Below are 14,916 nucleotides of genomic sequence, written 5' to 3'. Positions count from 1 at the left end.
TAAATGTAGCTTATATTGTATTAGAATAGAGAACTGGCAAGGTCTCTTTGAAAGGGTATGGATGGCTATCCCATTGCTGACAAGCATTTCAGAAATAGCTACACGTATTGATTGGATACGTGATTCCTCATTGCCTGCCATTAGTCTGGAAATGTGAGTAAACACAGAGCCTCGCCTCACACCAAATGGAATGGCTGGAATCCGTGTGATTCTGTTGTTATGGGCAGACAGACCCTCTTTTGTTGTGCTTATCTCGCTCTTCCAGTTGCTCATAGCTTTAACAATCACAGATAGGGTTGTCTAGTAACCCACATCCTCCTCATGGCTCCCGCGCCACAACACACAGCCAAAGCGTCGCATTCAAGTGTGTTCACATTCCAGCGCCATATAATGTATCTCCGGCTCACGTCACATTCGCATGACGAGGTTACATGACGACGTGTGTTTCCTATTCCCCAGCAGAAGAGTGGAGGAGTGGACACCCAGCGATGGACAGCTATGAGGACTTCTGTCTGCGAAATCTTACCGTACTGCAGGAGGAGGAGAAATCCAAGAAGATGGTGTCATGCTGTCCCTTGAATGCTCTCTCTGTCATCCGTTTCCATGGAAGGGCTGTGCTTTCACCTCTGGTAAGGAACTGGATAAAATAGAGAGACCTGCAAGTTGAGTATAACATAATATGTCTTGGATGCAGGACACCAGTCACGCCCTTTACAACAATTGTGATTTAAATCAGATCCAGATTTTGGGCTGTTCCACAGGTATCCCCTAGTAGTAACCCAGAACCTGTTAACTGCACATTGATTCTTGTCATTCTATCTGTCCAACAGGAACTAGTTGACAAGGAGCCAAAACTACCAAAGTTCACATTTTACACTAATCTTGAAGAAAAGCAGCCTATCCCATCTGATACCACAATGACTGATTTAACAATTTCTTAGTATAGGTCTTGCACACACTTTGCGTATTTGAGTATTGAACAAGAGCCTTAGTTAACTTATTTTCCTTTCTACAACCAATATCACATGCCCAAAATAGTGATGTAAGGTTGAAAGTGGTTAATTTGATTTAAGGTTGCATCTTGAAAAAACTGATGTTCCGTTAGTGCTCTGAGGCATGTGAGCTTAGATCTGCAAGAGAGAGAGAGAGAGAGAGAGAGAGAGAGAGAGAGAGAGAGAGAGAGGGGATGACTGCTGAGGAACAACCAGGCTGATTCATGTCAGCCGGGAGGAGCCTGTGCTTCTGACTGCTGACTAAATGAGTTTACAGGAACAGCCAGATGAATGAGCTGGATGAGTGGCAGGCTCTCGCAGAGGTTGAAGGGTGTCTGTATGGATGAAAGAAAGGCAAAACCTCTCCTCGTGCCAGAAATGAACCAAAACGATGTTGATGAAAACCTGATGTAAGATGTGTTACAAAGTCACCTTTCTTTGTGTGTGTGTGTTTGTGTGTCTTGTGTTTCCAGTTGAACGTGGAGCAGCGTAGGGAGATGTGCGACTATAGACAGAGCGCTGTCCAGCTAGAGATGATGAGACAGAGCCAGCAGAGGAACAGCCTGTTGGCCAGGGTCCAGGACATTCTCCACCAAACTCAGGTTAGGATCCTTAGGACCCTATAGTCACTGTCACAGACATGGAGATGGTTCAATTGGAGGATTAGTTAATAATTCTGATAATAATAATAATACCTATATTTAAATAACGCTTTTCTAAATATTCAAAGTTGCTTGCTGTAAAGTTATCTCATACCTGTCACCACCATTGGGGAAAATGATTGTGCTCCATCCATGGTGTTGCTATTAACAGTGACTAGAAAATGCGTAAAGGTCTATTTAAATAATACTTAGACATGATCATAAATACAGTTGAAAGGTCCATCTGCCGTGTATGTAGTCTGTGTTTTGCCATACACCGTATTGTTTTCCCCCCTCGGGGGCGTGGCTTTCAGTGTGGCTTTATCTATTAATTAGGTCTGTGTGTCAGGCCTCAAATATAGCTCAAAAGTTGAATGACAGTCTGACTGGTAGTCTCTTGTGGCACATCAGTGTTGAATACTGTTGTCTGTCTCAACCCTTCCTCTAGTCTAGTAGACTGCTATATTTACCTGACGACACCCATCCTTCTCACCTCAAAGTGTGTTGAAATATTATCCACAAGAAAACGTGTTCAGGTTTTGAAATCACTTGCCTTAATTTGTAATAGGATGTCTGTGTCTGTTTTGTCTTGACATGTTTGCACCACACACAAAGCATCTTGTGTAGAGTATCATAAGTGAGGAAAGTTGAGCTCAGATTCCACACTAATTTGTTTCAGCTGAACTATTTATGTCAGTAGGAAGTACTCAAATATGATCGACTAATTCATTATTTCTTAATAACTGTCCTTAAACAGGTACACAGAGTGCCAAATAAGGAGAGTGACAAACAGCCAACTCCACCACATCCCTCTCCTAAAGCTGAGATAGTGAATGGCTACACCTTGGTCACTGACACGCCTGGGCTGCCGAGGGACCCTGGGTTTGAGCAACAAACAAGTGACCATGCCACCAACCCACATTCTGAGTCCCCCTCTTTCACCAACGGCTACAGAGAAGAGGAGGAAGTGAAGGAGAACGATGAGAAAAGTGAAGAAGAAGAGGAGGAGGAGGAGGACATGAGTCTCGACAGCCTCCTGAAAAGATCCAGAGAATATGTGGAGAGAGAGCAGAGCCGACAAGGGCCGAAGGTCATCAACAAGGTCAGCCATACGCCACCGCCCGAGAGCCTCTCCGACAAGGAGAATGACACCCGTGGTCCACTGGGAGACGCCGGCGTAGAGTTTGGATTCAGCCTGCGTCACAGCCCTGTCGGTCCACCGCAGACCAAGACACACCAGTGTGGAAGCGTCTCACCCAGTCTACCGGAGTCTTACACTCACCTTCCCAGTCCAGAACCCAGCCTCAGTCCCCGTGAACGCAGACGCCGACCCCGCCCGGTCTCTGCGGGCAACATCCACATTTCCTTCCCCATTGATCCGGCAGACCTCATTCCCAGAAGTCCAGTAAGGTCAGGGGAAAGTGCTGGCATGGCGGCCTGGGGAGAGGCGTTGACGGGGGGAACGAGGTCGACTGATCACTGGGGCCTGGTGGTGGGGAGCGGAGCAGGCGGAGTTGGCAGCAGAGGTAGCAGTCGTCGATCCAGCCACGGCGCTTCCAGTCCGCTGGCTGAGATCTGTAGCCCCCTCAGTGCTTCAGGACCCAGTCCAGTGGGACCCTGTGGTCATATGGCCCCAGGGTTTCGTCGCCGCTCTCATACCCTTGACAGTCAGCCGCATCCCTCCAACCCCCCCTTTGGAATCGACCACGTAGACCGCAGCCAGGAGAGGGTCCCGCGCTTCATGGCCGGAGTTGCACGCTTGCCCCCCAGCCGTTGGACTCCGGTAGCGCCTCTGAACCAGTCATATGAGGTGGAGAATCCCTCGCCCTCCCTGCTGAGGCCCCATGTGACCACTGATCTGTATCAGGTCCAAGTCAAGATGGAGACTAATGGCCTTCAAGGGCCCAACAGCGGCAGGATCCCTCCAGCCGTACTCAGAAATCCCACTGAGCACCAGTCAGGTGACTGCTCAAAGAAAATCATTTTTTCTTAAATGTTTCCTTTGGATGAACTAAAGTCTAACTGTGTGTGTGTGTGTGTGTGTGTGTGTGTGTGTGTGTGTGTGTGTGTGTGTGTGTGTGTGTGTGTTCATGTAAGTGTGTGCATCATCATCATCATCAGTGGAGACCCAGCAGCGAGTTCAGGCACTGGAAGACATGCAGAGGAGACTGGAGGAAGAGCATGCCCTGCAGATGTCTCTGCTCTTGGCAGAGCAGGAGAAAGAACAACACCGCCTCCGACAGGTCAGGATTTGATATTACACATATTGTCTCAAAACATATGGTAGTAGTAGTACAGTTGAAGAAACACACACACACACACACACACACACACACACACACACACACACACACACACACACACACATATATATATATATATATATATTATATATACAAGTTTCCAACATCCCATCGTGCATTGCACAGAAGTTGGACGGAGCTTTCGGCGCCACAGCCGAGTGTGATCTACATGCTCACAACGGTTGCATCTGTGACACGACGTGAGCTTGTATGTCTGCTGTTAACCGGAAGTGTGGTGCAAATTGCAAGTGCAAATTCTCCAGTAAATTCCAGCGGAAAGAGGTGGACCTGATGAAGGTCTGAAGAGACCGAAACGTTGCTGAATAAAGTTATAAGTGAAGACAGTGTGCGGGACTCCTTCTCTCCTCTCAGGATATATATTTTTTTAATATATATTATTATTTCTATATTTAAGTCCTTTTCCTATTGGATCTACTATACAAGTTATGACACATGCACAAAAGAACACTATTTATTGACTGGTACAGTGAAAGAAGAGAGCTTGTTTTGACATTGGTATATTACATGTGTGTTTTAGGACATGGAAGAGAAAGAGAGAAGGCCTCTGAGTGGGCATGCAGGTGGGCGGGATCGTAGGTCTGTGAGTGACAGCTATCCTGCTCTAAGTCCTGCCCACACCCCGGCTGAGCGGTCACCAGGCCATAGCATAGGTAGGTACAGTAGTGATGGGCAATCCCGTTCATTTCAGTGAACGGATCATTTCGTTCACGTTCACGGTAATGACCCGTTCAAAAGATTCGTTCAAATGATTCGTTCATAGCGCGATCGTTCCGTGAAAAACACAATCGCGGGAGCGTTTTTATTACGTCGCGAGTACAGCCCACCGTCGCATCCTGTCTGCCGTCCGGGGCTATTAGGGGAGGGGCGGGGGTGTGAACGAAAGTGTGATCGACCTATTTCAGGGATTTGAACGAATCGTTCACGAGTCATGCTAATGATTCGATTCTTATGAACGAATCACTCATGAACGACACATCACTAAGGTACAGGTCTAGCTATTATTTTGTCTGTTTCTCGTTTGCAGGTAGATGGTAGAAAGGTAGATGGTACTTTTTGGAACCATGGTCTCCTGATTACCATGGAAAGCATAGCGCCACCGCACTTGCATTGAACTTGACATTAGTCGCTAGACACCAACTTCCTACCTTGTCTAAATTCATAACCTTTCTGACAAAATGGGAACTCAACAGTATTGACAAAAAGCTGTGGTTTAGTTGTTGCATGTTTGCATAAAATCAATTCTCTGTTGACAAGAGTTATTTGTGTTCAAAACAGTGTTGGATGACATTTACTGTACAACCCCCAGTAAAGATGCCCACTATTTTTTATACACTTCCAACATAGTATGTAAAAGCTGATTGTCTCTTTTATGATTCCCTTCAGGTTTCCCTTCTCCTCTCAGCTCCACCGTTCCGTCCCCCTGTCTCCAGCCTCCAGTCTACCTGTGGGGACCCACTTGGGTGTCTAACAAGCCCCGGGCGAGGCTCAGCCAGGTGGGGGAGATTTTTGATAGTGCCACTATACGTTAGCTTCAGCGCACATCCCTGCGCTCCATTTGTATCTGCATTTGTATACATTGTCTCTCTTAACATTTTATTACTATTTTCTCCCATTCACCAGGTCCTTACTGCTGAACAGCAGAGAGCGCTATGTCGACTAGGTGCCATCACCCGAGGCTTCCTCACCCGTAGACTGCTCAAGACAGAGAAAGTCAAACACCTCCGCCAGACCGTGCTGGTGAGTGTACACATACATGCTCATGATCTCAGAGGTCTGAATGGTTCATAACGTAGCAGAAGATCAGAAATGTATTTTGGCCATAAACCATCCACCTTTATAAACCAACCATAGTATACATACAGGTAGGGAGCCAGTGTAAAGATTTAAGAAATGGAGTGATATGACACTTTCTTGGCCTTAGTGAAGACTTGAGTAACATCGATTCGAATCAACTGCACCTGTCGGATAGAATTATTTTAGGGAGACCTGTAAAGACACCATTGCAGTAATCCAGTCTGCTGAGGAATCAAGATAAATGCATGAATGGGGTTTTCCTGTTGAGGCTGTACTTTAATCCTTGATATATTCCCAAGTAGGAGGCTGACTTGGTTTGTAATTGTCTTAATGTGGCTGTGGAAATTGTCCATTAGTAAACCAAGATTTCTGTGACATTAGCAATTGAAGCTGAGCACTGACTTTTAATAGCTCTGTAAGGGACATAAGGCCTGCAGAGGTGCTTTTCTTATTACTCACCATGCATAGTCGTACATAAGGACCGCAGGAATACACAAGAAACGGAGGGGGAGAGAACTTTACTCCGTTTGGTCCGGTTTGACTCCCAGTACGTAACACTCCGGATGATTTATCTCCGTATACGGACGCTTACGGACAGCACCCAACTGAACGGACTGAACGGACTGAACGGACTGAAGATGTATCCGTAGCAAGAAGTACCCACGGCCACCGTTGTCAAACATAGGCGCAGTAGTGAGGAAAATTACTTTTCCTCTGCTCTATGACAGCGGTTCTCAAACTATGTGTCCCAATGATGAATATATTGTATCAAGAAACGGTAAAAGAAAAAAAAAAAAGGAACGTCGCAACTCGCAACAGGACGGCTTGACACACACACACACACACACACACACACACACACACACACACACACACACACACACACACACACACACACACACACACACACACACACACACACACACACACACACAGCTCACACTCTGCTCTAACAGCGGTTCTCAAACTGTGTGTCCCAATAATAAATATATTTTATCATGAAACGGAAAAAAGGTCGTTACACAACCACTTGAAGAGGACGCCTCGACTCACTCATCACGCATCAACAGTCATCAGCTGAGCACAGACAGCGAGGCACACAAGTCACAAGAAGAGATGATGATGCGGCTCATTTATTACTTGGGGTTGGGAATTATGTTCAATATATGAGCGGTTGTGTGTACGTGTGTTTTGTTATAATTAGCCTACTCCGGGTCCGCATCCATGTGGTTAAATGTGTACCCTCGCGGAGTTGCATTTACTGCGATAATAATGTTGCCGACAGCAGATGCAGTCCAGACTGTTACCACGTATTTATACTGTACCAAACATCACGGCGGGTCAGAAATCTGTGGTTCTACATATTTTGGCTAAATGCTTCGGTTTTTACACGTGTGAGAACCACCTTCATGTGGCGCGCGGACGCAAACTGGAGCAGAATTGGAGCGGAGAGCGGGTCGGCACATAAATAACGTGCATGTCTACTATGAATGGAGACGCAGTAACCGTACGTAGTTCCTCACCCAAAACGTACACAAAATCAACCATACGTAACTATAAATGGCCCTTAAGAGTAATGATGGTTGAAACTTCTATAATATGCATGCTCATGTTTGTCTGCTCAGGACACACAGGAGTTCATCCACTCATTCAAGACTGAACATCCACAGAGGAGACACAACGTCTCATCACAGGACCTCTCCCTACAGGAAAGAGTTAGAGCCCAGGTAAACATACACCACTCACATGCACCATGTAGAACCCTACGAGTGCGTATCAATAGTTGTAATATTTAGTGTGACTATATATAAAAAGCAAAAGATTGCTGCTATTTGTTTCAAAAAGCTTTATACCCTGCACATACAGTATAACATGTATAGAACGACACAATGTGACCTAGTGCTCTTTACACAATGCTGTTTACACAATGCTGTTTATACAATGCTGTTTATACATTCCACATTTTCAACTGTTTTTGTTATATTTTGACACTTGCTTTGGCAATGTAATCGTATGTTTTCTCATACCAATAAATCTCCTTTGAATTGACATTTTTTATTGACTAAAAGGTATTTATTTTTTCGTCCCTCAGTTACGCGCAGCCCTTTATGACATCCATGACATCTTCTTTGAGATGCCCCTGGAGGAGCGACTGGGACTGCTGCAGCAAGAGAGGGAGCTCTGTGCAGAGAGGAGGCTACGAGAGATGGTAAGAGAGGGAGCTCTGTGCAGAGAGGAGGCTACGAGAGATGGTAAGAGAGGGAGCTCTGTGCAGAGAGGAGGCTACGAGAGATGGTAAGAGAGGGAGCTCTGTGCAGAGAGGAGGCTATGAGAGATGGTAAGAGAGGGAGCTCTGTGCAGAGAGGAGGCTACGAGAGATGGTAAGAGAGGGAGCTCTGTGCAGAGAGGAGGCTACGAGAGATGGTAAGAGAGGGAGCTCTGTGCAGAGAGGAGGCTACGAGAGATGGTAAACTGCTTGCTATTCTAGGGCGAACATTCAGCAAAAATAGCAGATCTACATGGGGGGAAATACTAGCAGACTTGGTACAGAGCAGTGACCCTCATAGTTCCACGAGGGCGATCAAAATGGACCCTTATTAAATGTCATGCCCTAAAAAAAATCATGATACTGTACGTCACGTGGTTTCTGTAAAAAAAAGAAAACAGGGCGGGACGTATACAGTATCACAGCTTGATTGACATTTGTTTCACCACTCGCACTCCGGCTCCCATGTCCGGCCCAGGACAATGAGGAAGTGACCTCAACATAAATTGTCTTTAATTTGTAAATCTGTGTATGTAAAATATATATGCCTCTCAAATACCTTACATCATCAACATCATTCATGTGAACTAGTTTGTTTATGCTTATTCATTGTAATGATCAAAATCACTATGATGATTGCGACCGTCAGGTTGCAAGTTACTATGAAAACCTCCACATGCTGTCTGTCAGTCCGTCAGTCAGTCAGTCCCTCCGCCTGTCCGTCATGTCACGTCACACTTTTGGCCCTACTCTTATCTCCGGCACTGTTGCCCCTATCCATGCCAAACTTTGCACACACACTCCTTGGCTGGCAAAACCACAACCTCTGCCCCTGATTTCTCACATGCCCCTCTTCTAGCGCCACCACGAGGTTGCTTTTGGCAGACAACATACATGGACCTGATTGTCGCTTAACTCCCGATTAGGGAGTCTTACTGGTTTATCGCCGCTCCGCAGTGTCTCGCCGTCATAGTGCATCTCTCAGCGTTGATAGAGTGAGACTTTGTCCCCATTGAGGCACGCTGTGCATAACTTCATGATGACATCGCTAGACAGGCTCAGAGAACCAGGGCTATAAATGGCCAAAATTACCTTTTTTATTTCATTAAATGAGCATAAACAAACTACTTGACATGAACAATGTTGCCATAACTAAGATATTTTAGGTATGATATATATTTTATATCACACCTAAAATATATACCGGTACATTTATTTTATGTGATATATATTTTATATCACAGATTTACCAAAAAAATACATTTTAATGTACTCACTTCCTGGTTTAATGCAAGGGAGCTGGTGTGCTGTAAGCAAGGGGAGTACAATATACAATATACTGTACAGTACAGTACAGTAAATGCAATAAACTAATGTGATTGGCTTATAACAGAGGTGCCACACCATTCCCAACATTACATCATCAATCATATTAGTTAATCAGATAGCCTGATGTTGCATTTTTTTTGCATGTCATGCGGTCTTTAACAGGTCTGTAACTCAGACAGTTTACAAATGGAACCAATAATTTGTTACTTTAAATACTTTGTTGTGGCGGTCCTCGAAATTTCAAAGTTTGAGAATCATTAGTATATAGTCTTAGGGGACTCTGGTTATCTAAGTAATAAGGTTTAAGTGGTTATTTTAAACCAATTACAGCCTACAGGCATCAACTGTTGTCACTTACTCTGGCATGTTGGAAATCACACTCCACCATCTCGTTGTTTCGCTGATGAGTTTGTTTCATCCACAGGAGAAAGCCAAATGCCCCAAGGAGAAGGTGACACTGTCTGCTGCTACTCAGAGGTCATTGGACAGAAAAAAGAGGTGAGATGGATTGGGCAGGGTTAAACATTTCATAGCTTGAATGTCATCTGACTATATTCACATAGCAGCTATTGTGCTCTTATTCAGAGGTGGGGAACCCCACCCCATTGGCACAATGGCCATTGTGACATAAGAACAAAATGGCCACTGTGTGTATATGGTCCTGGGAGAGTGTTTTTTGCAGGTCTTTCAGTCCAAGTGTATCAAAAAGGCAACTGGGTTAAGGCTTGTGATTGGCTGCGGGGAGGTGCCGAAAGTCGGGGGGACGGAGATACTCCTAAACCTAACCTTTACCCTAACCTCAGTAAAACTAATGCTGGTGAATGCTAACCAGGTGAAATGCTAACCTGCCGACACTGGTGAATGCTAACCTGGTGAATGTTAACCTGGTCGGACCAACGGAAGGTCATCTTCACCTTAACCAAGTTGCTTTTTTATACACTCGGACTGAAAGACCTGAAAAAAATACACTCCCATGCGGTCACTTGTAGTTGCAAAGGAGTCTGTATCACCTGTATAGCTCCTGTATCACCTGTATAGCTCCTCCTATCTTTGTTACATCTCTTGATGATATTACAGTGATTATTTATAACTAACTTGAATAGTTGTTCCATTTTGTTCAGGTTTCTTGTGGTGCCTGGTCCTTATTATTACATACATTTATAAGGTTAGAAGAAAACGAGGATACCTTCTTAATCGTTTTATTTTGAAACATGTCACAGAGACAGAGGTTCCCCTGTCCTTCATCAGTGTTGAAGTGTATATGACTCAGGTACAGTTTATACTGTATATGCATGAGGTACAATGATAAAAAGAAAATCTACACCACATACAACATTGCCTACACAAGCTTACAGGGGAAAATGATCTAAAAAACTTTATTTCAGTTACAAAACTGACTTGATTTGTGTCATGTTTACTGCTACTATAGGGACCTTATTCCAATCCTAGACAGATGAGTATCTGGCTACTAATTCAGAGTTTCATTCAGTTTGACGGAAATGTGGGTATCAATTATCATTCGTTGGGGATACACTGACATGACAGATACATATACATTGTTACATACAAAGGTTAATCGTGGATCTATGTCAAAAGGTATATATTAAAGCATGGTTATTATTGTACATAAACTATACTGTTACTGAGTTCATAAAGCCCCAGTGCCTATACTACTAACATTGGGTAAGAAGCTGTTAATAAAGCAGTGCATTCATTGTGACAAATAATAACATTAGTGATGGTTGGATACGGTCAAACATGGAAGAACATATTTTCATTCATGCCACTAGGGTGCACTGTTTCAGAGTGTATACTGTGTGTATATATTCAAAGACACCTCATGAACTTGATTCTTCAAATCAATTTAAAATGTCCTCTTTTATATTCAAACTCAATAAAGTGGCATGCCACCGGTTAAGTGATGTCTTTTGTATAAAGGGAGAAGATATCACATCATCAGTAGATCCACAATTATTGTTAAGTGTGCCAACAGATGGCAATTGATTCCTGCATTTTGGTCAAACTATATACCTGAGTCACATGTTACGCTTCAACACTGTTTGTCCATTTTTGTGACATGGTTTCAAATAAATAATATTTACAATGGTTTTGTGGAGTGTAGTCCTTATAAGTGATTACAGTGGTTGTAACAAGACGTGTTTTCCCCACGCTTTTTGTTCAGAGTTGGTGAATCTCCAGCCCAGGTCAGGAAGATACAACAGAAATCAAAGAGTCCCACTACCAACAGGTGCCATATATAGACCTCTGGTGTTTATTAGTCACAGCCAGATGTTCATCAAACATTATCAAGTATTACTTTACTTAAATGTGACTGATATCCCCCCACCTCTCTCTCTCTCTCTCTCTCTCTCTCTCTCTCCCCCTCATTTTCTAGGATTTTGAAACCAAGCCAAGGTCAGAACTCTCCCTCCTCAGGCCAGCTAAACCGCCAGGGGTCAGTAGATGCCTCTTTACAGATCTCTGGCTCTGCCATGTTTTATTCTAAATTCTCATCTTTACCTTGTAAAGTGTTGGTTTAAACCAGGGGTCTTCAATGTTTTCAGACCAAGGACCCCTTAGTTGAGGGAGAGATGAAGCAGGGACCCCCACAACGTTTTCATAGATTCCATATAGTTTCATTGTTTGACAGCACAATCATCCGTGTATTTTGGATAAATGTCAATTTGTGTTTTCAGATATTTAACCACTTGAGCCATCATTACCTAATAAACTTGACCCTTTACTCTGTACTTAGTATGCTCTTTTCCCCCTCTAAACCAAACCTCTTTGTCGAAAATAGACGATCTACAAGCTCACAACGCCTCGTGCTGCGAGGCGCTGTGAGCTTGTAGATCTGCTATTTTTGGCTACAGTTCTCAGAATATGGACACTAGTGTTCATGTTGTTAATATGAAAAGGATTGGAAGATTTGGAGGACCCCCTGTAGTAACTCTGGGGACGCCCTAGGAGTCCCGGACGCGAGTTTCTAAATTCTAGGAGAGCTAAGGCAAGGAGCGCTCGTTTTCACCAGCGTCGGCAGGTTAGCTACTCACCAGCGTCGGCAGGTTAGTTTTACTGAGGTTAAGGTTAGGGTTAGGGTTAAGGTTAAGGTTAAGGTTAAGGTTAAGGTTAGGGTTAGGGTTAGGGTTAGGGTTAGAGTTGGGGTTAGGGTTAGGGTTAGAGTTAAGGATAGGTTCAGGTTTTAGTGCACCTCTGCCACGGTCCAAGTGACTACAATGGAGCGCTCCCTATCTCCGGTTCAGCCAATCACAAGCTTCAAAAATGAGTCCGGGGCGTGGTTTTGCCTTAGCTCTCCTAGAATTTAGAAACTCGCGTCCCGGACCCCGTTGAAGACCCCTGGTTTAAACCATGTTTTTGTGTGCTGCTTGTCTTCTTAAACTGTGGTGTTTCCCTACCAGGAGCTGGTACAGAAAGACCCCTGAGGAGAGAGTGAGGCGTTCAGACAGCCTGAAGAAGCAGCACTCTCTGGGCTAACAATGTGAACTCTAAGAAAATGTGTACCAACGCTGCTAATCTACTTTATAAAGTTGTAATGATTGTATGCAGTACCACACGCTACCTTATTTATTGATACCACACCTTGCTTGTATTACCACCTTGCAGTTATTACTGTATGCTAAACTTCACTGACTTTTAACCAAAATCTTATTGTTTTATATTGTAAGGAGGAAATGTGAAAACACTTCACAACAACGCGTTCTGTCTTCAGCGCTGGAAAAGCTCCCTTATCCTAGGTTTTAAATCGGTGAAGTTGTCCTTTAAGTGTGCCCTGGGTTTGACTTGAGTAGATTGATGGATTGATGGATTTAAAGTGAATTATTAATACGAAGAGAAGGAAGGAAAAAAAAAACATTAGATACTTTTATTTAGGCCTATGCTACTGTATAAACAGTTGTTGATAAAGGGATTGCCATTTGAAAACTTGTGCCTAGGAGAAATTAATATCCCTGCTATCCTGTGTCATAGTGTGGCACATTTGGCCAGTTGTGTTGTTAAGTTCTGTTATTTTTTGCCTTCGCTTTAAATGTTTACAATCAGTCTTGTGCTGGCCATCACTAGTTGCCATGTGTTCATAGTTTCATAAGTAACGTATTTAAAATGTTTTATCTCTGGAATCTACACCTCTTTAATGGTGCTGAATTTTTATCAACCTAATATGTACAGTATGTTCAAACATTTCAGTGTTCAACTTAGTTTGCTTAGCTTAGATCAATGCCAAATAAAATCTGAATATTTGTACACACCACTGAATGATTGTTATTATTGGATAAATTAGCTAACTGCAATGTAGCTATACTATTATGATGAGTAGAATCATCAATGTAATTGGAAATGCATAATGACTTCACAACAGTTTTAATTGTAACTTATAGATCATGTTCTAACATGATCACACACACACACACACACACACACACACACACACACACACACACACACACACACACACACACACACACACACACACACACACACACACACACACACACACACACACAGTGACTACACTACACTACACTACACTCTGCTGTTGATTAGTCAGCCTGTGCAGATACCCGGAAGCTGCGTGTCCATAATAAAGCTTTAAACCAATTTAAGTGAGAATTTTGACTAGCACAACTGTTACTGAATAGAAAACAGGCTACTTACTTTTATTTTTGACATAAAAACTAGATGTTTGATGTCAGTATTTTCTAATCAAAATGTTGTTGTCTATTAAAGGTCGTACTTGGATTCAGCAATCAGGAAAAGGGGGTACTGAAGCCGAAAACGACCATTGTAATATAGAATACTCATGCACAGGCAGGGCAGGAATTTCAGGGAGGCCATGAAGGCCATGGCCGTTGCCCCTCAGTTTGGCCTTGTGCCCCTCCAAAAAATGGCATTCCCTGAGGCCACAGAGGCCTTAATGCCCCAACTGACTGTACCACTTTCTCCTCTGTCTCTTTCTTGTCAACATAGACACCAGTGTCTCTTTCTTGTCATGTAGACACCAGTGTCTTTTGTTGAGTCTCTTTTTAAACCAATCCAGAATATTTGATTGGCACAGGGTTGAGGATGGACCAGATTTTAATTACCATTATGTATTTATTTCACAGCAGATAGTCTACATATTGAATTTAAAATCATCCTTAACCCTTAAATTCAATTACTTATTTTAATGGAATAAAATCGTGTTTTATTTGATGGCATTCCTGCCCTGGCATTTGGCCTCTGTGCCCTCAAAAAATGGACAACATCAAAGGTCAAGTGGCCTTGCCAATAAAATGACAAAATTCCAGGCCTCAGGTAATAATACCAGAAAAGAAAGTTTATGTAAGTACAGGTTACATTTTGTTTAATGTAGGAAAAGAAACGTGTTTTTTTTTACTCTGTGACCCATGAAAATCGGTCTGTGACCCACAAACGGGTCCCGACCCACTATTTGGGAAACAGTGCTCTAGAGACCAAAAAACAGGGATCAGCCAACTTTATGCATTATACTCAAGTTATAAATTATATTCAACATTTACTATTTTCTAAATGTTACTTTTCACTGGCCTCCAAGT

At 43.4% G+C, this 14,916-nt stretch overlaps 1 protein-coding gene across 1 annotated transcript; it reads left to right on the top strand.

Moving 5' to 3' along the window:
- Positions 1-548: 548 nt before the first annotated feature.
- Positions 549-12,841, top strand: ccp110 (centriolar coiled-coil protein 110; the record flags this gene model as incomplete). Its single annotated transcript, XM_080723147.1, has 13 exons — positions 549-629; positions 1,466-1,594; positions 2,391-3,594; positions 3,755-3,876; positions 4,475-4,607; positions 5,341-5,450; positions 5,578-5,694; positions 7,377-7,478; positions 7,844-7,960; positions 9,771-9,844; positions 11,529-11,594; positions 11,742-11,801; positions 12,766-12,841. Exons 1-13 carry the CDS (start codon positions 558-560, stop codon positions 12,839-12,841), a joined length of 2,382 nt encoding a protein of 793 aa, XP_080579273.1. The 5' UTR covers positions 549-557.
- Positions 12,842-14,916: the final 2,075 nt, after the last annotated feature.

The sequence above is a fragment of the Nannobrachium achirus genome (assembly GCF_963921795.1).
Source record: "Nannobrachium achirus genome assembly, chromosome: 4".
In the NCBI taxonomy this organism is placed as follows: Eukaryota; Metazoa; Chordata; class Actinopteri; order Myctophiformes; family Myctophidae; genus Nannobrachium; species Nannobrachium achirus.
This window is presented reverse-complemented; position numbering and strand designations above follow the sequence as displayed.